General features: G+C 43.2%; 1 protein-coding gene across 1 annotated transcript in view; it reads left to right on the forward strand.

Annotated features, from left to right (window-relative positions):
* The window catches only part of TTYH2 (tweety family member 2), a 116444-nt gene that overhangs the window by 72223 nt on the left and 22377 nt on the right, over positions 1-21844 (forward strand). The window contains exons 3-6 of the mRNA XM_075350685.1: positions 999-1110; positions 5567-5787; positions 7364-7459; positions 13606-13678. Of these exons, the coding sequence (XP_075206800.1) occupies positions 999-1110; positions 5567-5787; positions 7364-7459; positions 13606-13678 (502 nt within the window). The remainder of the gene's footprint in view (positions 1-998; positions 1111-5566; positions 5788-7363; positions 7460-13605; positions 13679-21844) is intronic.

The raw sequence follows: 21844 nt of genomic DNA on the forward strand, positions 1-21844 counted from the left end.
ATGGCCAAACTTAGTGTCTAGCTCTGACGCTTAGCTCCGGGGCACTAACTTTGTCTCGCGCTTCTGTTCAGTCTTGGCCCGCTTTCTGGCGTCCTTTCTCAGGACCCCTATATTCTGTTCATCACTCTGTATCTTGGTCAACTGTCTCTCTCCAGGATCTCGTTATCCACAGCTTTGGTCTCCTCTTTGTTTCGGGACACCCAAACTATGCGTCTCTGTTTTCCAGCCATACCGTAGGTCCGTCACTACTGCAAGCTGGGCCCTATCTGACCTCCTGACAGGAAACTGTCTTATGTCCCTTCAGCCTATCCCCTCCCACTCTGGGCTAGTCCCAAATATGATCTTTCACTTATCCTACTGTCTTGCACAACAAAGTAGATCACTAACAACATGTTACAATTCACATTGTACATTACCATAGAATCCTATACAGGAAGTAGCTTCGCGCGCGGCAGGGAGCAGCTTCGCGCGCGGCAGGGAGCAGCTTCGCGCGCGGCAGGGAGCAGCTTCGCGCGCGGCAGGGAGCAGCTTCGCGCGCGGCAGGGAGCAGCTTCGCGCGCGGCAGGGAGCAGCTTCGCGCGCGGCAGGGAGCAGCTTCGCGCGCGGCAGGGAGCGGAGCAGCTTCGCGCGCGGCAGGAAGCAGCTGCCTTGTACAACAAGGTGTAGCTTCTTGTTGAATGATGGGATCTAGCGGTCTTCTTGTGTGACAGGACGTGGCTTTTTCTTCTCGTGTGAAAAGTAGTAGTTTAGTCTTCTGTGACCAGAACTAGCGTCTGGTGCACAAATAGTTAATGTACATAGGCGTTTAGGAAAGTTTTCACTTAAAGAATTGAAATGCCTAAGTTGCAATACGCTATTATTGTAGTAGTCACGGGTATTCGATTTTGAAGGTCATTAAACCATTGTTCACCCCCTTTTTTTTTTTCTAATTAATATAAACTATTGTTGGACCCCAGGGATAAATATTGACTCCCCCTCTTGCACTTTGTGTTTTGCAGTGCTGCAGTTGGCATTGGTTTCTATGGAAACAGCGAGACCAATGATGGCGTCTACCAGCTGACGTACTCCTTGGATGATGCCAATCATACCCTCGCAGGAATTGACAGCCTGGTAAGTGCCAAAAAAAAAATATGTGCCTCTCATCGCACTGGCCGTAAATTGTGGAGAAGGCATATGTGTCGCCTTTGTCCATGTGTTGTTGGGTAATTATTTTTTTTTACTTTGCGCCTGGCGGAAATGAGTGATACTGGCAGCTGTGGCTGGAAACGCCGCGGAGAGCGAGCAGCACAATAGCTGAACTCAACTTCTGTGAAATTCCTCCGGACTGTGACTAATGGAGAAACAGAATCTGTTGCAGAGCGTTGAGTGGTCTCTTCGGAGCCATCTGTCTAAGAGGAGAGACCCGGGGATGAATGCTGAAGCTTTAAAGACAGAGGGGAGACGTTCATTCTTAAAGGGATTTACGAGATTTGAAAGAAAAGTGAAAAAATGGCACCTCTACTGTCCATGGGCAAGTCTGGTATTGCAGATCCATCCTCATTCCAGTCAATTGATTTGAAATGGCCCATAAAGTGGCGCCATTGTTAGGAAAAACGCACCCTTTTCCTGATTTTCTAACATGTCTTTTTTACTAAATATGTGCATTTCCCTTAAGTTCGGAATTTAAAGGGAAGGTGTCATCCAAAAAAAAAATAATTTCAATAACTGAAAAAATGTAAAGTATTAATGTTTTGTTTAAATATTATTTGTTTTTAATTGAGTAAAATATAAAAAAAAATGATATTTTCTACTCATTAAACACTAGGGGGAGCAGTTGCTGAAATCCTACAGATATCCTACTGTAGAACTAGCTCACATTACAGCTGCAGTAAAAGTGAGCAGAATCTGCTCTCATGTGTGTGATGTCACCTCCCCTCCCAATCTGGGTGTTTCCAAAAGGATAAGGGAAGACGTAGTTTAGTATCAGCGTGGAGCCATTTTGTTAGTGACCACAAATGTCTAAAGTGTCACCAAGGACAGCTGCATAGTGCTCCGCACATAGCGCTCTGCACGCCCCGGTCCAGCAATGCTCTGCCGCATGCACGCCCACCCGCAATGTTCTGCCACATTCTCTCCCGCAATTCTCTGACACACACACACACACACACACACACACATACATACATACATACATACATACATACATACATACATACATACACACACACACACACACACACACACACACACACACACACACACACACGCTCTGCCACACGCACGCTCTGCCACACGCACGCTCTGCCACACGCACGGCTGCAATGCTCTGCCACACGCACGCAGTGTGTGTGTGTGTACAAAGTGCATATACTGTGTGTGTGTGACCGAGCACCCAGCATGAGGGCGGCAAAGCCAATGTGTGTATATACCGTGTACTGTGTGTTTATACTGTGTGTGTGACCGAGTAGCATGAGTGTGGCGGAGCCAGTGTGTGTGTGTATATACTATATACCGTGTGTACTGTGTGTGTGTATATACTGTGTGTGTGACTGAGCAGCATGAGGGAGGCGGAGCCAGTTTGTGTATATACTATATACTGTGTGTATATACTGTGTGTGTGACTGAGCAGCATGAGGGAGGCGGAGCCAGTTTGTGTATATACTATATACTGTGTGTATATACTGTGTGTGACCGAGCAGCATGAGGGTGGCGGAGCCAGTGGGTGTACTGTGTGTATAAACTGTGTGTGTGACCGAGCAGCATGAGGGCAGCGGAGCCAGCATGTGTGTATACTACATACTGTGTGTGACTGAGCACCTAGCATGGGGGGATGGGAGGGTAGAGGCAGCGTGGTGGGGTGTCATTGGAGACGGTAGCAGTGGCGGTGGGGGGGGGATATAAGCCACCTGTGTATAATCAAGTCTCCGTATAAATGCACCTGCTCTGTGATAGTCTCAGTGTTCTGTTTAAAGCGCAGAGAGCATCATGAAGACCAAGGAACACAACAGGCAGGTCCGTGATACTGTTGTGGAGAAGTTTTAAAGCCGGATTTGGTTACAAAAAGATTTCCAAAACTTTAAACATTCCAAGGAGCACTGTGCAAGCGATCATATTGAAATGGAAGGAATATCATACCACTGCAAATCTACCAAGACCCAAACTTTCATCTCAAACAAGGAGAAGACTGATCAGAGATGCAGCCAAGAGGCCCATGATCACTCTGGATGAACTGCAGAGATCTACAGCTGAGGTGGGAGAGTCTGTTCATAGGAAAACAATCAGTCATACACTGCACAAATCTGGCCTTTATAGAAGAGTGGAAAGAAGAAAGCCATATCTCAAAGATATCCATAAAAAGTGTTGTTTAAAGCTTGCCACAAGCCACCTGGGAGTACACCAAACATGTGGAAGAAGGTGCTCTTGTCAGATGAAACTAAAATCGAACTATTTGTGCACAATGCCAAATGATGTGTTTGACGTAAAAGCAACACAGCTCATCACCCTGAACACACCATCCCCACTGTCAAACATGGTGGTGGCAGCATAATGGTTTGGGCCTGCTTTTCTTCAGCAAGGACAGGGAAGATGGTTAAAATTGATGGGAAGATGGATGGAGCCAAATACAGGACCATTCTTGAAGAAAACCTGTTGGAGTCTGCAAAAGACCTGAGACTGGGACGGAGATTTCTCTTCCAACAAGACAATGATCCCAAACATAAAGCAAAATGTACAATGGAATGGTTCACAAATAAACGTATCCAGGTTTTAGAATGGCCAAGTCAAAGTCCAGACCTGAATCCAATCGAGAATCTGTGGAAAGAGCTGAAAACTGCTGTTCACAAACACTCTCCATCCAACTTCACTCAGCTCCAGCTATTGGCAAAGCAAGAATTTCAGTCTCTCGATGTTCAAAACTGATAGACACACACCCCAAGCGACTGCAGCTGTAATCGCAGCAAAAGGTGGCGCTACAAAGTATTAACTTAAAGGGGATGAATAATATTGCACGCCACATTTTTCAGTCATTTGTTTTTTACATTTTGTTCAACTTCACAATTGTGTCCCACTTGTTGTTGATTCTTCACCATAACATTAACATTTTTATCTTCATGTTTGAAGACTGAAATGTGGGAAAAGGTTCAAAAATTCAAGGGGGCCGAATAATTTCGCAAGGCCCTGTTTACTGAGGCCTGTGAAAGGGATGGAGATGGCTGCGTGCGTGCACAAACATCTATGGATAAACAATAGGTAGATGATGAGTATGGAGAGACAGCACATGGGTATGAGACAGTATGAGTGAGATGAGATATCCAACAATTAGTTTAAGGGATGGGACACAGCTATTAGATACTGTAGAGAGATTAGATACTGTACAGATTAAATACTATAGAGATTATATACACGTGAGGTTGGTGGCAGTGGCAGCAGCGCGCGAGGTTGGGGTATGACAGGCAGCAGGCGAGGTTGGGTGTGACGGCAGCAGCAGTAGTAGCAGTGCGCGAGGCTGGGTGTGGCGGCAGCAGTGCGCGAGGCTGGGTGTGGCGGCAGCAGTGCGCGAGGCTGGGTGTGGCGGCAGCAGTGCGCGAGGTTGGGTGTGGCGGCGGCAGTGCGCGAGGTTTGGTGTGGCGGTAGTTGCAGCTCGCGAGGTTAGATGCAATGTTGGATGTCACTGGGAACGACATTGACACGAGTATATACTGTTATACTGTAGTGGAGTGGTATCAGATCTCGCTGTCTGGGTTTGTTGATGGCCCCATTATACAGGCGCTCTCGGTAAGGATTCTCTTTTCCTGTGCACAGGGATGTAACCTATTATGTCTGTGGTAATCGTCCTCACCTCTCATTTCCTCGCTCTCCAGACCGCGCCGCCGCCTCCACCCTCCCTGTCTCTCTATCGTGCCCGCGTCTTTTACCCAACAGCTGGGCATCTTGCCTCCCTCCCCCACTGCTGCTTTCTCGCCGTCAGACTTTAATCCCCAACCCCTGGGGATGCTTCGGTCTCTGCTGCCTGTGAATTACCCACTCGGAGTTGGCGAAATTAGGGAGTGAGGATATCCAAACCTTTGGCCCTCGTAGCTGGCTTGTTTCTGTCCTTCACCTCATATGATGTTCTTCTTTTCAGCAAAAATGTATAACTTTCAGGATTTTATGTTGTGGTGATCAAAATGAGTCCTTTAAAAGAATTTAAAGTACTAGAATCCATTTGTTATTTACATGTAATATATCTTTTTAGGTGAAAATGACATCTTCCTTGACTTTCAGCAGTCTATAGTTCCTGCTCATTGCCTCCCCTGGGAAGAAGGGAGAGGAGGGAGATGCAGCTGCAGCCTCTGACTTATCTGATTGGCTCATATTATACGACCGTTTAGGTACAGCACCATACATATAGTTGTGGCTGAATGTGGTACTGCAACCTAATCCCATAAGCATGAATTGGATTGAGCTGCAGTACCAGTCACAACCTCATCCGTATGTGTGGCGCTGTGAAAAATTGTGGTCTTAAACCCAATTTTCTGTCGTTTACTTGTAGCAACTGACCCTGATTACACACTGCGCCATTGTTCAGAGCTTTTTCACTTTCCAACAGGTGTCTGGCACCAGCTACAGGATGAAGGAAAGTCTGGATCAGCACCTGTTGCGTCTCAACGAGATATTTGCAGCACATGGAGATTATGTCCAGACCCTGCGATTCATGCAGATCATGGCCAATAATGTCGTCGCTCAGCTTTCTACGTTACCAAACTGGCAGGTGACAAGCGGCAACCTATCCATGATTGCCCGGGAGGCCAGCGTCATCGAGTATTACAGGTAGGTGCAGCCCTTAGGCTCGGCCAAAACCACGTCCCAACTACTATGTCTGAAGGAACCCTAGTATTCCCATTCACTGAAAGCAAGCAGAGGTATATAAAAAAGTGGTGAATTTAAGAAGAAAAGAATATTAGAAAGTTGTGGCAATATATGTTTAAGTATGATAAAATATATTGTCCCCTACATGAAGAGGCCTATACTGCAGGATTCACTATAGGAATATGTATTTGCCATCTCTGGGGATAGTGTCTTGGGAATTAGGGTTGCCTGGGTAGAACAACCCTCACAGTTGACATAAAACCAGAATACCTTTTTAAGGTGCCTCTTTTGTGAGTCAAATGCATTTCAAGCAAGGACATCCACTATACAGCTCCAAAAACTAGAATTTAGATGGTGAAACTTTATTCTATGCCCGGTATCCAGCTGAAAAGGACATACAATTCCTAAAATGATGGTCGAAGGGGAGGAGCATTGTACTGTGCCTGACATTCAGCTGAAAAGGACATACGGTTTTAAAATAATGGTCGAGGGGGAGGAGCGTTGTACTGTGCCTGACATCCAGCTGAAAAGGACATATAATTCCTAAAATAATGGTCGATGGGGAGGAGCGTTGTACTGTGCCTGACATCCAGCTGAAAAGGACATATAATTCCTAAAATAATGGTCGATGGGGAGGAGCGTTGTACTGTGCCTGGAATCCAGCTGAAAGGGACATACAATTCCTAAAATGATGGTCGAAGGGGAGGAGCATTGTACTGTGCCTGACTTTCAGCTGAAAAGGACATACAGTTTCTAAAATAATGTAGAAGGGGAGGAACATTGTACTGTGCCTGACCTCCAGCTGAAAAGGACATACGGTTTTAAAATAATGGTCGAGGGGGAGGAGCGTTGTACTGTGCCTGGAATCCAGCTGAAAGGGACATATAATTCATAAAATAATGGTCGATGGGGAGGAGCGTTGTACTGTGCCTGGAATCCAGCTGAAAGGGACATACAATTCCTAAAATAATGGTCGATGGGGAGGAGCGTTGTACTGTGCCTGGCATCCAGCTGAAAAGGACATACAGTTTCTAAAATAATGGTCAAGGGGGTGGAGCATTGTACTGTCTGGCATCCAACTGAAAAGGACATTCAGGACAAAAGAGTACGGAGCTGTTTATTGTGCCTAGTATCCAGCTGAAAAAGACCTACAGCTGCTAGAAACAGAGTTGAAGGGGCACATACAAATGCTAAAACCAAACCTTCGGATATAGAGCTGAATACCATTACTGGAATTAAGCTGTATAGGCTATGCAGATGTTGGGACCAGAAGTGAGAGGGTGGAGCTATATACTGTGCCTGACATTCAGCTGAAAAGGACACAGCTCTTAGAACAAGAGTTGAGTGAATGTAAGCTATGTAGTGCGACTGGCATGCAGCTGAAAAGGGCGCTTAGTTACCAGAACCAGAATTTTTGGGGGGCAGAGCTATATAGCGTGCCTGGCACTCAGCTGAAAAGGACACATAGCTCCAAGAACCATAGTTAAGGGGGCTACCAGGAATTCTGCATTACCATACAGAGACTTTTCTATTTCAGATGGCTTTCTTACCTATTTCTATTCATCTTCGACCTCGTTATCTGTCTCATGACGTGTCTGGGATTGGCCAAGCGTTCCAAGTGTCTCCTTGTGACGTAAGTACAGAATATAATTCTCCAATACGGGCAGGTCTTAAAATAATGCTCATCATGGGTTTCCAGGTTCCTGGTCTTATATTCTTTCTTTAAACAGCGCCACTCCTATCTTTAGGCTGTCTCTGGTATTGCAGTTCATCCCTATTCAAGTGCATGGGATAGTGCTGCAATACTAGGCACAGCCTAAGGACGGGTATAGCACAATATCTTAATGTGATCTATTTTCCTATCTAATTTGCTCTTTTATCACAATAAAGGCAGGGGCTAGACTGTGGTTTTGGCCGTGACATATGTGGCTTTGCTACATTTCAGCATACTATAGATGAATGTGGTTAGGGTGCTGCAACAAGCAAGTCACAAAATAAGAGTGGATCCTACTTTTGCCACTTGCTTATCGCAGTCGTGATACTCCAGGGGTCCCTATGTGACCTCATTCATCTTTTTTACTCTGCGATGTAACAATAGCTATAGATATTGGTACCAAAGTCGCCGTGTAGCTCTATCATGAAGTCATTATGCCAAAACTTTGCTTTTTACTCCACTCACAGCTAGAGCTGCATTCAAAGTTAAAAGGAATCTTATCAGCAGGTTTTTGCTACCTCATCTGAAAACGAGATAGTGTAGTAAAAGAGCCTGAATCCATTGATGTATCACTTAGATTACTTGATTCAGTTATTCTGACAGTTTTTAGATTTAGCTTGTAGCAGGGCTAAGAAAGCTGCCCTTGCCCACCCTAGGCTCTCTATATACAGTTAGGTCCAGAAATATTTGGACAGTGACACAAGTTTTGTTATGTTAGCTGTTTACAAAAACATGTTCAGAAATACAATTATATATATAATATGGGCTGAAAGTGCACACTCCCAGCTGCAATATGAGAGTTTTCACATCCAAATCGGAGAAAGGGTTTAGGAATCATAGCTCTGTAATGCATAGCCTCCTCTTTTTCAAGGGACCAAAAGTAATTGGACAAGGGACTCTAAGGGCTGCAATTAACTCTGAAGGCGTCTCCCTCGTTAACCTGTAATCAATGAAGTAGTTGAAAGGTCTGGGGTTGATTACAGGTGTGTGGTTTTGCATTTGGAAGCTGTTGCTGTGACCAGACAACATGCGGTCTAAGGAACTCTCAATTGAGGTGAAGCAGAACATCCTGAGGCTGAAAAAAAAGAAAAAATCCATCAGAGAGATAGCAGACATGCTTGGAGTAGCAAAATCAACAGTCGGGTACATTCTGAGAAAAAAGGAATTGACTGGTGAGCTTGGGAACTCAAAAAGGCCTGGGCGTCCACGGATGACAACAGTGGTGGATGATCGCCGCATACTTTCTTTGGTGAAGAAGAACCCGTTCACAACATCAACTGAAGTCCAGAACACTCTGTGAAGTAGGTGTATCTGTCTCTAAGTCAACAGTAAAGAGAAGACTCCATGAAAGTAAATACAAAGGGTTCACATCTAGATGCAAACCATTCATCAATTCCAAAAATAGACAGGCCAGAGTTAAATTTGCTGAAAAACACCTCATGAAGCCAGCTCAGTTCTGGAAAAGTATTCTATGGACAGATGAGACAAAGATCAACATGTACAGGAATGATGGGAAGAAAAACGTTTGGAGAAGAAAGGGAACGGCACATGATCCAAGGCACACCACATCCTCTGTAAAACATGGTGGAGGCAACGTGATGGCATGGGCATGCATGGCTTTCAATGGCACTGGGTCACTTGTGTTTATTGATGACATAACAGCAGACAAGAGTAGCCGGATGAATTCTGAAGTGTACCGGGATATACTTTCAGCCCAGATTCAGCCAAATGCCGCAAAGTTGATCGGACGGCGCTTCATAGTACAGATGGACAATGACCCCAAGCATACAGCCAAAGCTACCCAGGAGTTCATGAGTGCAAAAAAGTGGAACATTCTGCAATGGCCAAGTCAATCACCAGATCTTAACCCAATTGAGCCTGCATTTCACTTGCTCAAATCCAGACTTAAGACGGAAAGACCCACAAACAAGCAAGACCTGAAGGCTGCGGCTGTAAAGGCCTGGCAAAGCATTAAGAAGGAGGAAACCCAGCGTTTGGTGATGTCCATGGGTTCCAGACTTAAGGCAGTGATTGTCTCCAAAGGATTCGCAACAAAATATTGAAAATAAAAATATTTTGTTTGGGTTTGGTTTATTTGTCCAATTACTTTTGACCTCCTAAAATGTGGAGTGTTTGTAAAGAAATGTGTCCAATTCCTACAATTTCTATCAGATATTTTTGTTCAAACCTTCAAATTAAACGTTACAATCTGCACTTGAATTCTGTTGTAGAGATTTCATTTCAAATCCAATGTGGTGGCATGCAGAGCCCAACTCGCGAAAATTGTGTCACTGTCCAAATATTTCTGGACCTAACTGTACAATGTCTGTAGACAGTGAGATGCCAATCACAGCAAGGGGTGTGCTGGACGAGCTGACCTAGTCTAGCAATGATAATCTCCTGAAACTAAAACAAATAATGCAAGCAAACGACTGCACACACTCTGATAAGAGAACATCACCGAAATCTGGGTGTTAACCCCTACAGAATGCTGTTTACAGATTACTTGGCAAAAAAACAGCTGATTCCCTTTAAGATGTCTTCCAACCCCTTTTCCTTGTCAGATCACTGTGTTTTCCCCCAAAATGGGAACTGTTGCCATCTATGAATATCTCATCCAGTGGAACATGCCACAATTTTTCTCTCTTAGATTAAGTAGGAATTTGCAGTGTGTTTGCGTGGCCACCAACCCCATCAATATGGAATGGCCCAACCATAGGATGATCCATCTAGTAGGAGCCTTGTTGCTCCTCATTTGGCCACAGTTCCCATGGAAAGATGTGGTAGTATGTGGAGAAGAAAAAATGTGTATCAAGATGGTCTAGTAGTGCCGTGTAGTATGTGATGTTATGTTGATGCCTTTAGGGGCTGGTCATTTTGACTTGGGGGTCAAGTGGGCAATAGACTCAAGGAGGTCTCAAATTCTGATAGTCCCGGCTGGGCAGGATGTGGACACTCTTTTGAAAAGTAGTGTAGGTTTCAGACTCTTCTGGTGGTACATTGGTCAGAGACAGTAAATCCCTGCAAATTCTTACTCCCGATTTAACCCCTTAACAACCGTGGGCAGTAAAGTTACGTCCTAGCGGTCATAGTGTTAATCCCCATCTGCTGCTACTGGCTGCAGGCGGGGATCCGCACACGTCAGCTGATTCATACAGCTGACGTGTGCCTGTTAGGCAGGAGTGGAATTACTATCCGCCCATGCCTTTTAACCCCTTAAATGGTACTGTCAAGATCCGTACTCACCGCCCAATACTGGAGGTCATGGGACGTGATCACGTGGATCCGGTGGTTGACATGGTAGCACAGGGTCATGTGATGACTCCTGTAGCTCGCATGACTCAGGTCCTGGAAGAAACAGCAGAGTGCTGCTTGTTACAAGAGATGATCAATTCTGCTGATCAGGCGAAAAGAATGAGCGATCAGACTGCTGATCGTTATAGTCCCCTAGGGATCCTCGTAAAATTAAAAAAAAATGTAAAAAAAAAAAAGTTCTAAAAAATTTAAAAAAAAAAACTAAAACAAACTAAAAGTTCAAATCACCCCCCTTTTGTCCCATTGAAAATTAAAGGGTTAAAAAAATAAAATATATACACACATTTGTTATCGCCGCATTCATAAATGCCCGATCTATGAAAATATAAAAGCAATTAACCTGATCGGTAAACTGCGTAGCAGCAAAAAAATTCCAAACGCCAAAATGACGGTATTTGGTCGCCACATATTTCGCACTAAATGCAATAACAGGCGATCAAAACGTAGCATTGAGACGCAAAAAATAAGCAGTCACTGAGCCATAGATTCCGAAAAATGAGGTCGCGGAAAGTGGCGCAAACGTACGCCACTTTTTTCTGACAAATTTCTGATTTTGTGTTAGCCCCTTATATAAAAGTAAACCTATAAATGTTTGGTGTCTACAAACTCGCACCGACCTCAGGCATCACATAGATACATCAGTTTTACCATATAGGGAACACAGTGAATAAAAGATCTCAAAAACAATAGTGCAATTGCACTTTTTTTTTTTTTTTTGCAATTGTTCCGCATTTGGAATTTTTTTGCCGTTTTCCAGTACACTATATGGTAAAACTCATGGTTTAATTTAAAAGTACAACTCGTTCCGCTAAAAACGAGCCCTCACATGATCATATTGACTGAAAAATAAAAAACATTACGTCTCTTTCAAGAATAGTGAAACAAAAAAACGGAAAGGGCAAAATCGGTCAATTGTGAAGGAGTTAAGAAGTATAATCTAGAGTAGACCCATACTAGAAGCCAGATTATTAATCTCCTTTAAGACCACATTACAGATCCATTGGACAATGACCCATTTAAGAGTCTTTTAAAGAGGACCTATTACGAGGTCAAAAGTGGCGTATTTTGTTTTCATTTTATTCCCACTGCTCCCCTGAGTATTCAGGATGTTGTTTTCTTTAAATCCACCATACACTTCCAGAGATATGGTCCTTTTTATTTAGTACTATTTTTCATGATCTTTACAAAGGAGGCGGTGCTCCTAGAGAAATTGGGCTGGGCATCGAGAAGGCACACCCCCGAGGATCCTGTGAGACACTCCCACTTGTAAAGACCATGAAAATTAATGTAAAGATCCGTATCTCTGGAACCGTATAACAGATTTAAAAAAAATAAAGACCAGAATATTCGGTATCAATCTCCGTAAGACAAAGGCAACACAGGAGGCCACTTTTTACTTGGAGACACGTCCACTTTAACACTCAGTAGGAGGCAAAAATGAACTAAGTAGGAAGCTCGACTTCTAGGTATGAATTCTGCAACTACCAATGAACTTGGGAACATCTACTTTAGAAGCCATGATGGAAATTACTCCTTAAAGGGGCTTTCCAGCATGAGACAAACAGTGCCTCCCCAGGTTGTGTGTGGTATTGCAGCACATTGTATTCTTTTCAATGGAACTAAAATGGAATACCGCACATCCCGTAGAGCTGTGGCGCCATTTTTGGATTTGCTCGGATATTTGTCATACCGGTGGAGCGCCTTGTATGTCCTTTTCCACTGACGTAGGTCTATAATCAAATTTATAATGCATCTAAAATTAGATATTAAAGTAAATTTATAATAGTACTTGTTAAGGCCGCCTGCCCCGTAATGTGTGATGGTTAAGTTCTGGGCCGGCAGCGTGTATGATGATAATTGCCTTGTTATAAGAGGAATCCTGGAAGCCTTTAGTGTCTCGGGGAAGGATGAAGGAGCAGATAAAGGGTTTGATGGTTTCCATCTGCTCCCGGGATGCTCCTGGGAGTCTCTCATTACAAGCTCCTATGTCTTGCTGCCTCCTGCTTTCTCTGCTGCACCCATTGATTTCGGATACTCTTATTCGGGATTCAGAGTGAAAACCAGAGGAGAGCAATTAGAGGCGGAGGAGCCAGAGATCTGCAGTGCACATGAATAATAAAGCAGAGGAGCGGGCAGGACGGACACGGGTCTCACAGCTAACGTGTTCTGCAGCTGCCTGACACAAGTCATGCACAAAGAAACCGACCTGCCCCCATTAAAACTCATTCTGGAACGCTGACGCATTTTGCGCCACTAGATTATTTAAAGGGTTTGTACGACCTTAAGAAAAAAAAACACAATGCCACCTTCTTCCAAATACAGTGCTAACCTTATCCTTGATTGTTAGGGCATCCCGACCCCATTTAAAATGAGAAAATGGCTTTCCTCTTTTCTAAACAGCGCCACACTTATACACAGGATGTGTGTGGTACTGCAGCTCAGCCCCATTCACTGTAATAGAGCTGAGCTGTAATACCTGGAGGCAGGACTCATTAACAGGTTAACAGGTGTGGCGATATTTTGGGAAGAAAACGGCTTGGTTTTCTAATCGTGATGAAAAATCCCTTTAAACTGGGCTAAAATACCCCATATGGACAGAATGGGGCTTTTATACAGCAGCCAATCTGACCAGGCAGAGCTGGAGTGTAAAGCATGGTGGAGAAGCAAAACGGATGTCTGAGCCTCTGATGAGTCAAGTAAGTTTATTGGAAAGGTATATAGTAATGCTCCTTTCTTTTTCTTCCCCCCAGGATGTTGAGTTTTGGGCTGATAACTGTAATATTAAGCTGGGCGTCCTTAGCCTTGGACACGTCATCTGCAGTGGTAAGTTAACTCTTTCTAAGTGTTTACCGTGCACTGCAGATTTTTTTCTTTGATCACATCTAATATTTTGTATCCAGTAGGCGAGCAGATCTTCGCCTTTGAAAATATATATATATATATGTATATGTATATGTATGTATGTGTATGAATGTATATGTGTATGTATGTATGTGGTCTGTTTCATAATCCAGTGGTGTCTTACTGCTGTGCTGGGGCTGCAGGCTCTGCTCCGCGCCGGCTCTGCTTTGTGCTGCTCTGCTCTGTCCTGGCTCTGCTCCGTTCTGGCTCTGTTCTGTGAAGGGGGCGGCGAGGTACGAGTTATTCCGAAGATGTGCTTCATACAAATGGCGCCCGGAGGCAACACGTGCACAGATGGAGCTCTTGAGCCAAGAGCTCCATCTACGCATGCGCGGACTCTGGGTGCCATTATTTGAAGTCCTTACCACTGACATTGTCAGAATGGCTTGTACCTCGCCGGCTGCCGCCGACCACAGCAGCTGCGCCGGCCACAGCAACCGCGCCGGTTGCTGCTGCCGACTACAGCAGAAGCAACGGCGGCTGACGCACACAGCAGCTGCACCAGTCGCTGCACAGAGCCCTTGCCTCCTGTGACCCCTCTCAATCACCACCTGGTAAGTTACATTCAGATTTTAAGACGCACCCCTCATTTTCCTCCCAAATTTTTGGGATGAAAAGTGAGTCTTCTCATCCGAAAAATAGTGTGTGTGTGTGTGTGTGTGTGTGTGTGTATGTATATATATGTATGTATGTATATATATGTATGTATGTATATACACACTGCTGTAAAATATTTTGATATTTTGCCATATAATGAGACCCATGTGATGCCGCCCAGACTGCACATCTGAGTTCTGATCATATGTGCAAAAACACACAGAGGCCAGTAGGAATATGTGACGAGTTCTAATTTATTAAATTAGATTCTTTAAATACAGTTTATCATATGAAAAAAAAAAAGTCTCAAAAATAAAAAGACATTAAACTAATATAAAAATAAGTCCTTTTCTGATGCTTCATTCCCACTCCGATGGCTCACTGTGCTCCCTGGTATCCGCTCCCCCCAGAATCATCTGCTCCATCCCGGGGAGGGGGATGAAAGGTCAGCAGCTATTATGGGAGATTCACTTTGTCCTCTCTGGGGGATTGTAAGCGTCCATTTAATTCCAGTCCGTCACTTAGTTCAGGTCCTTGATCTTGTCTTCAGGATTATGGAGGAAAAGGCTAATAGAAGCTGACTTTTTTTTCTTTTCTTTTTTCTTTTTTTTTTTTTTTACACGTACATTGCATATGGAAAGTCTGCACACCCCTGTTAAAATGTCTGGTGTCTAAAAAAGTGAGAAAAGTGCAGAAATTATTCAATGTCACTTATAATCTGGGCAAATCCATTGAGAAACAAACTGAAATCATTTTGAGGGGGGAAATAATAACAAAGGTAAATTAAAGTGTGAACACTCTCTTATAATTGGGGATGTGGTTGTGTTCAAAATTGGCCAATCACATTTATTCTCATGTTACATAGTACTTAGTCAGTACACAGCGGCCATAATTTATAGTGATTCTGATTAATCCCATATACCGTATTTTTCATTTTCTAAGATGCACCAGATTATAAGACGCACCCCAAATTTAGAGATAAAAAAAGGTAAAAATAAAAAAAATGGTGTCCGTCTTACACTCCAGTGTTGTCTTACTGGAGGGGGTCAGCAGCGGTGGTGGTGTGGAGTCGCAGGAGGCAGAGGTGGTGTTGGTGGGGTCTGTCTTGGCAGCGGAAGCTGTGCTGGCAGCTCGAGCTTTGGTGGCTGTGGAGCAGGCCTGTGCGGCAGGTGTCCCAGATGTTCTGTCGGCGGTCCTGGCTTCAAAGAAACTGCGCATGGAGCAGCTCGTGCGCAGATGGAGATCTCAACCGAGAGCTCCATATGCGCACGCGCTGACGCCGGGCGCCATTATCTGAACTCAGCATCTAGGACACACGCCGCACCGGACTGCTCCATATAGCCCGCACAGAGAGTCGGCCGGTTGGCAGCCCACCTTCCCCACAGCTACCAACATGCTCTGATAGCGTGCTCATACTGTATATTGAAGCCTGCTCATACTGTATATAGAAGCCTATGTGGGGCTCATAAATGTGTATAAGAAGCTATGTGGGGGCTTATACAGTATATTGGGGGTGATGTGGGGCTCATACTGATTATAGGGGGCTGTGTTTTACCTCATGCTGTATATAGGAGACTAAGTGGGGCTTATTATATTTATGTTATATATAGGAGGCTATGTGGGACTCACACTGTATTTAGGAGAGTATGTGAGGGTTCATACTGTATATATGAGACTAAGTAGGGCTCATAATGTACTTAGGAGGCTTTACATATGTAGCTCATAATTGTATATAGGATGCTGTGTGTGGGCTCAGAAATGTGAATAGGAAGCTATGGGGGGGCTCATACTGTACACACGTTGTCAAAATTGTTGGTACCCCTCGTTTAATGAAAGAAAAACCTACAATGATCACAGAAATAACTTGAACCTGACTAAAGTAATAATAAATAAATTAAAAAAAAAATCATGCTTCCACAGAATTTAAAAAAAAATAAAACCACACAACATGGACCAGAGAAAGCGAAGGAAAGAGTTGTCTCAGGAGATTAGACAGAAAATTATAGACAAGCATGGTAAAGGTTATAAGACCATCTTCAAGCAGCTTGATGTTCCTGTGACTACAGTTGCACATATTATTCAGAAATGTAAGATCCATGGGACTGTAGCCAGCTTCCCTCAACGTGGCCACAGGAGGAAAATTGCTGACAAATTAAAGAGACGGATAATACGAATGGTAACAAAAGAGCCCAGAAAAACTTCTAAGAATAAAGGTGAACTTCAAGCTCAAGGAACATCAGTGTCAGATCGCACCATCCATCATTGTTTGAGCCAAAGTGGACTTTATGGGAGACCAAGGAGGACACCATTATTGTAAAAAAAAAAAAAAAAAAATCATAAAAAAGTCAGACTGGTATTTGCCAAACTACATGTTGACAGGCCACAAAAGAAAATGTCCTACGGACAGATGAGACAAAAATTGAACTTTTTGGCAAGGCACATCAGCTCTATGTTCACAGACAGAAATATTAAGCATCTCAAGAAAATAACACTGTCCCTACTGTGAAACATGGAGGAGGCTGTGTAATGTTTTTGCGCTGCTTTGCTGCATCTGGCACAGGGTGTCTTGAATCTGCAGGTTACAATGAAATCTCAAGACTATCAAGGGATTCTAGAGAGAAATGTGCTGCCCAGTGTCAGAAAGCTTGGTCTCAGTTGCAGGTCTTGGGTCTTGCAACAGGGTGATACCCAAAACACACAGCTAAACCACCCAAGAATGGCTTAGAAGAAAGCAGTGGACTATTCTGAAGTGTGTTTTATGAGCCTGACCTAAATCCTATTGAGCATCTTTGGAAAGAGCTGAAACATGCCATCTGGAAAAGGCAACCTTCAAACACGAGACAACTGGAGCAGTTTGCTCTTGAGGAGTGGCCAAAATACCTGTTGAGAGGTGCAGAAGTCTCATTGACAGTTACAGGAATCGTTTGATTGCTGTGATTGCCTCAAAAGGCTGTGCAACCAAATATTAAGTTAAGGGACCATCATTTCTGTCCATGGCTATTTTATGAGTTTTTGTTTTTTTTTTTGTTTTTGGGTTGTTTTTTTTAAATTCTGTGGAAGCAGAAAAGCAATGTCTGACTTTCATTTGTTCATTTTCATAGGTTTTTTTAATTTATTACTTTTGTCAGATTCAAGTCATTTCTGTGACCATTGTGGGTTTTTCGTTCATTAAACGAGGGGTACCAACAATTTTGACCACGTGGGTATATAGGCGGCTATGTGCGGCCTCATAAAATATACAGGAGGCTATGTGGGGGCTTATTTTGTATTTAGGAAGCTATGTGGGGTTCCAAATGTATATGTGGGGGCTCACACTATATATAAGGGCTATCTGGGGGCTCACATTATATAGAGGGGCTATGAGGGCACTCATACTGTATTTAGGAGACTGTGGGGGCTCATACTGTATGAAATCCTACAGAATGTAAGCCCGGAAGGGCAGGGTCCTCTTCCCTCTGTGCTAGTCTGTCTACTGTAACTTGTATATGTGTTCTGTATGTAACCCCCTTCTCATGTACAGCACCATGGAGTCAATGGTGCTCTATAAATAATAATAAAAATAAAAGGGGCTTTGTGGTGTCTCAGAAATGTATTCTTCACCTCCTCCTCCGACCACTTTCATCAGGAATATTCTTCACCTCCTTCTCTGACCCATTTGATCAGAAATATTCTTTACGTCCACCTCTGACCTCTTTCATCACAACCATTCTTCGCATCGTCCTCTGACCCCTTTTGTAGATAAGTTCTTTACATGCGCTTGATCTTCTGTATCGGGCTGCTTTTCCTCGAACTCACCATTGTCTGCATACTCTCCGCAACGTTACACAAGAGAAACCAGCAGGTTGTCAGTTTCTGAATTCCTGGCTAGTCTAGCGCCGATGACCAGGCCTTGTTCAGAGTTCCTCCGATTGCTCGATTTCACCACTTTATACTGTGGTTATACTATAAAACTGCTCTCTTCCTCCCTGGGTGTTGACGTATGATGTGAGCAGCATGGGGGAGTTCCAGCAACTGCAGCTGGGAGGTTTCTGAATGAAGAGCCATGAGTGAGGATAATGAGACATACAGTCAGGGCCAGAAATATTTGGACAGTGACACAAGTTTTGTTATTTTAGCTGTTTACAAAAACATGTTCAGAAATACAATTATATATATAATATGGGCTGAAAGTGCACACTCCCAGCTGCAATATGAGAGTTTTCACATCCAAATTGGAGAAAGGGTTTAGGAATCATAGCTCTGTAATGCATAGCCTCCTCTTTTTCAAGGGACCAAAAGTAATTGGACAAGGGCTGCAATTAACTCTGAAGGCGTCTCCCTCGTTAACCTGTAATCAATGAAGTAGTTAAAAGGTCTGGGGTTGATTACAGGTGTGTGGTTTTGCATTTGGAAGCTGTTGCTGTGACCAGACAACATGCGGTCTAAGGAACTCTCAATTGAGGTGAAGCAGAACATCCTGAGGCTGAAAAAAAAGAAAAAATCCATCAGAGAGATAGCAGACATGCTTGGAGTAGCAAAATCAACAGTCGGGTACATTCTGAGAAAAAAGGAATTGACTGGTGAGCTTGGGAACTCAAAAAGGCCTGGGTGTCCACGGATGACAACAGTGGTGGATGATCGCCGCATACTTTCTTTGGTGAAGAAGAACCCGTTCACAACATCAACTGAAGTCCAGAACACTCTCAGTGAAGTAGGTGTATCTGTCTCTAAGTCAACAGTAAAGAGAAGACTCCATGAAAGTAAATACAAAGGGTTCACATCTAGATGCAAACCATTCATCAATTCCAAAAATAGACAGGCCAGAGTTAAATTTGTTGAAAAACACCTCATGAAGCCAGCTCAGTTCTGGAAAAGTATTCTATGGACAGATGAGACAAAGATCAACCTGTACCAGAATGATGGGAAGAAAAAATTTTGGAGAAGAAAGGGAACGGCACACCACATCCTCTGTAAAACATGGTGGAGGCAACGTGATGGCATGGGCATGCATGGCTTTCAATGGCACTGGGTCACGTGTGTTTATTGATGACATAACAGCAGACAAGAGTAGCCGGATGAATTCTGAAGTGTACCGGGATATACTTTCAGCCCAGATTCAGCCAAATGTCGCAAAGTTGATCGGACGGCGCTTCATAGTACAGATGGACAATGACCCCAAGCATACAGCCAAAGCTACCCAGGAGTTCATGAGTGCAAAAAAGTGGAACATTCTGCAATGGCCAAGTCAATCACCAGATCTTAACCCAATTGAGCATGCATTTCACTTGCTCAAATCGAGACTTAAGACGGAAAGACCCACAAATAAGCAAGACCTGAAGGCTGCGGCTGTAAAGGCCTGGAAAAGCATTAAGAGTGAGGAAACCCAGCGTTTGGTGATGTCCATGGGTTCCGGCAGTGATTTCCTCCAAAGGATTCGCAACAAAATATTGAAAATAAAAATATTTTGTTTGGGTTTGGTTTATTTGTCCAATTACTTTTGACCTCCTAAAATGTGGAGTGTTTGTAAAGAAATGTGTACAATTCCTACAATTTCTATCAGATATTTTTGTTCAAACCTTCAAATTAAACGTTACAATCTGCACTTGAATTCTGTTGTAGAGGTTTCATTTCAAATCCAATGTGGTGGCATGCAGAGCCCAACTCGCGAAAATTGTGTCACTGTCCAAATATTTCTGGACCTAACTGTATAAGACCAGTGTGTGCGGACTGGAATATTATAGATTTTCCATTGTTAGATATACATACCGTTCAGATCACCCCCCATGTGTCGGATAAACTTAAGGTGACATCAAGTCTATTGCATTCATCTGTCTTTAAGATTTCCTTATATATGACTGCAAGTAGATAAATAAGATTTACACTCGGCCCCATCTGGGGCAGCATTTTTCTCCTGTGTCTTTAAGTGGATCATGTTACCCCAGAGTCACAAATCACGAGCCTTCATAGCCGTAATGAGCCGCCGCATGTGTCATGGCCGCCCTCTGGAGATGGCGAGGACCATCTGGGTGAGATGTATTGATTACACATAAAGCCTTGAGCTGGTAACACATTAGTTAGATTATCAATTAACTGATTAGAGCTCCAGCGCCATTCCCACAGAGCTGCTTCTGCAATATCCCTACAAGAGCCTGTAACATTATAGTAATGGCCCTTTAAAGGGCAGGCAAAGTAACCCCCCCCCACTCCCACACTTTGCCATTTTTTTTTATTATTTTTTTTTTACTCATTTCTACCCACATAATACTGCTTTATAGTCCCAAAACAGTGTTCCCATATACAAGCCTTATAATATCATATTCTGCATCCACATAATGTCAACAGAATACCGCCATGTACAACTGTATAGTACCCAAATCATATGCAACATCCAAATAACACCCTCATAATGATCATCACGTCTGTAAAGCGCTGTGGAATTAATAGCGCTATATAAGTGAGTAAAATAAAATAATGCCGCCATACAGTGGAAAAACAATACTACATTATACAGCCTTTATAATTCAACCAGATAATACCCAAATCATATTCCGCATTCTAATATGTTACCTCTATAGGCCCTGTGCCCACGCTGCTTATTTTGACGCAAATTTTGATGCAGATTTTCAGAAATCTGCAGCAAAATCTGCATGTCCATTGTGAAGCCAGCAAAGTCTATGAGAATTCAGAAGTGCTGTGCCCACGTTGAGTATTTTTTCCCTTGCGTATTTGGTGCAGATTTATTTTTTTCTGCACCATATACGCAAGGGAAAAATAAGCGACATGGGCACAGCACTTCTGATTTCTCATAGACTTTGCTGGCTTCACAGTGGACATGCAGATTAAACTATTCTGCCATATCCTGCTATTTAGTGCCCAAATGACTGCATCTAAATAATAACCACATAATACAGCCATATAGAGCAAAAATAATCCTTTCATATCCAACCTTACAGTGTACAAATGATATGCACCATCCAAATTTTACCCACATAAAGCAGCCATATAGTGCAAACCACAATACACAATATTATAGTGCACAAATGATATGCAGCACTCAAACACTTCTCATATCATACTGTCCTTTAGTCTCAAAAAGAATACTGGTATATACAGACTTAGTGCTAAAAACATGCTGTAGTGCTAAAAATGCAACATCAATATAATGCTGCCATATATATCCTTCATAATACAACCATTTATTGCCTAAATCATGTGTAGCATCCAAATAATACCCACATATTGCAGTTAGAAAACTGTCATATACATCTCTCATGATGCAACCATATGCCATAGTACCTAAATCATCATCCAGGTAAAAGACATAATGCAGTCATATAGTGCAAAAGTAATTGTCATATACAGTACATCCTTCATAATACAAGCACATAGTACCCATATTGGACTCTAAATAATACTTACATAATACTGCCATGTGGTATAAAAACAATACAGCCCTTATAATACAACCAAATAGTGGCCAAGTTGTAAGCAGGAGCTGAATACTATCTTCAT

The sequence above is a fragment of the Anomaloglossus baeobatrachus genome, chromosome 5, assembly GCF_048569485.1.
Source record: "Anomaloglossus baeobatrachus isolate aAnoBae1 chromosome 5, aAnoBae1.hap1, whole genome shotgun sequence".
In the NCBI taxonomy this organism is placed as follows: Eukaryota; Metazoa; Chordata; class Amphibia; order Anura; family Aromobatidae; genus Anomaloglossus; species Anomaloglossus baeobatrachus.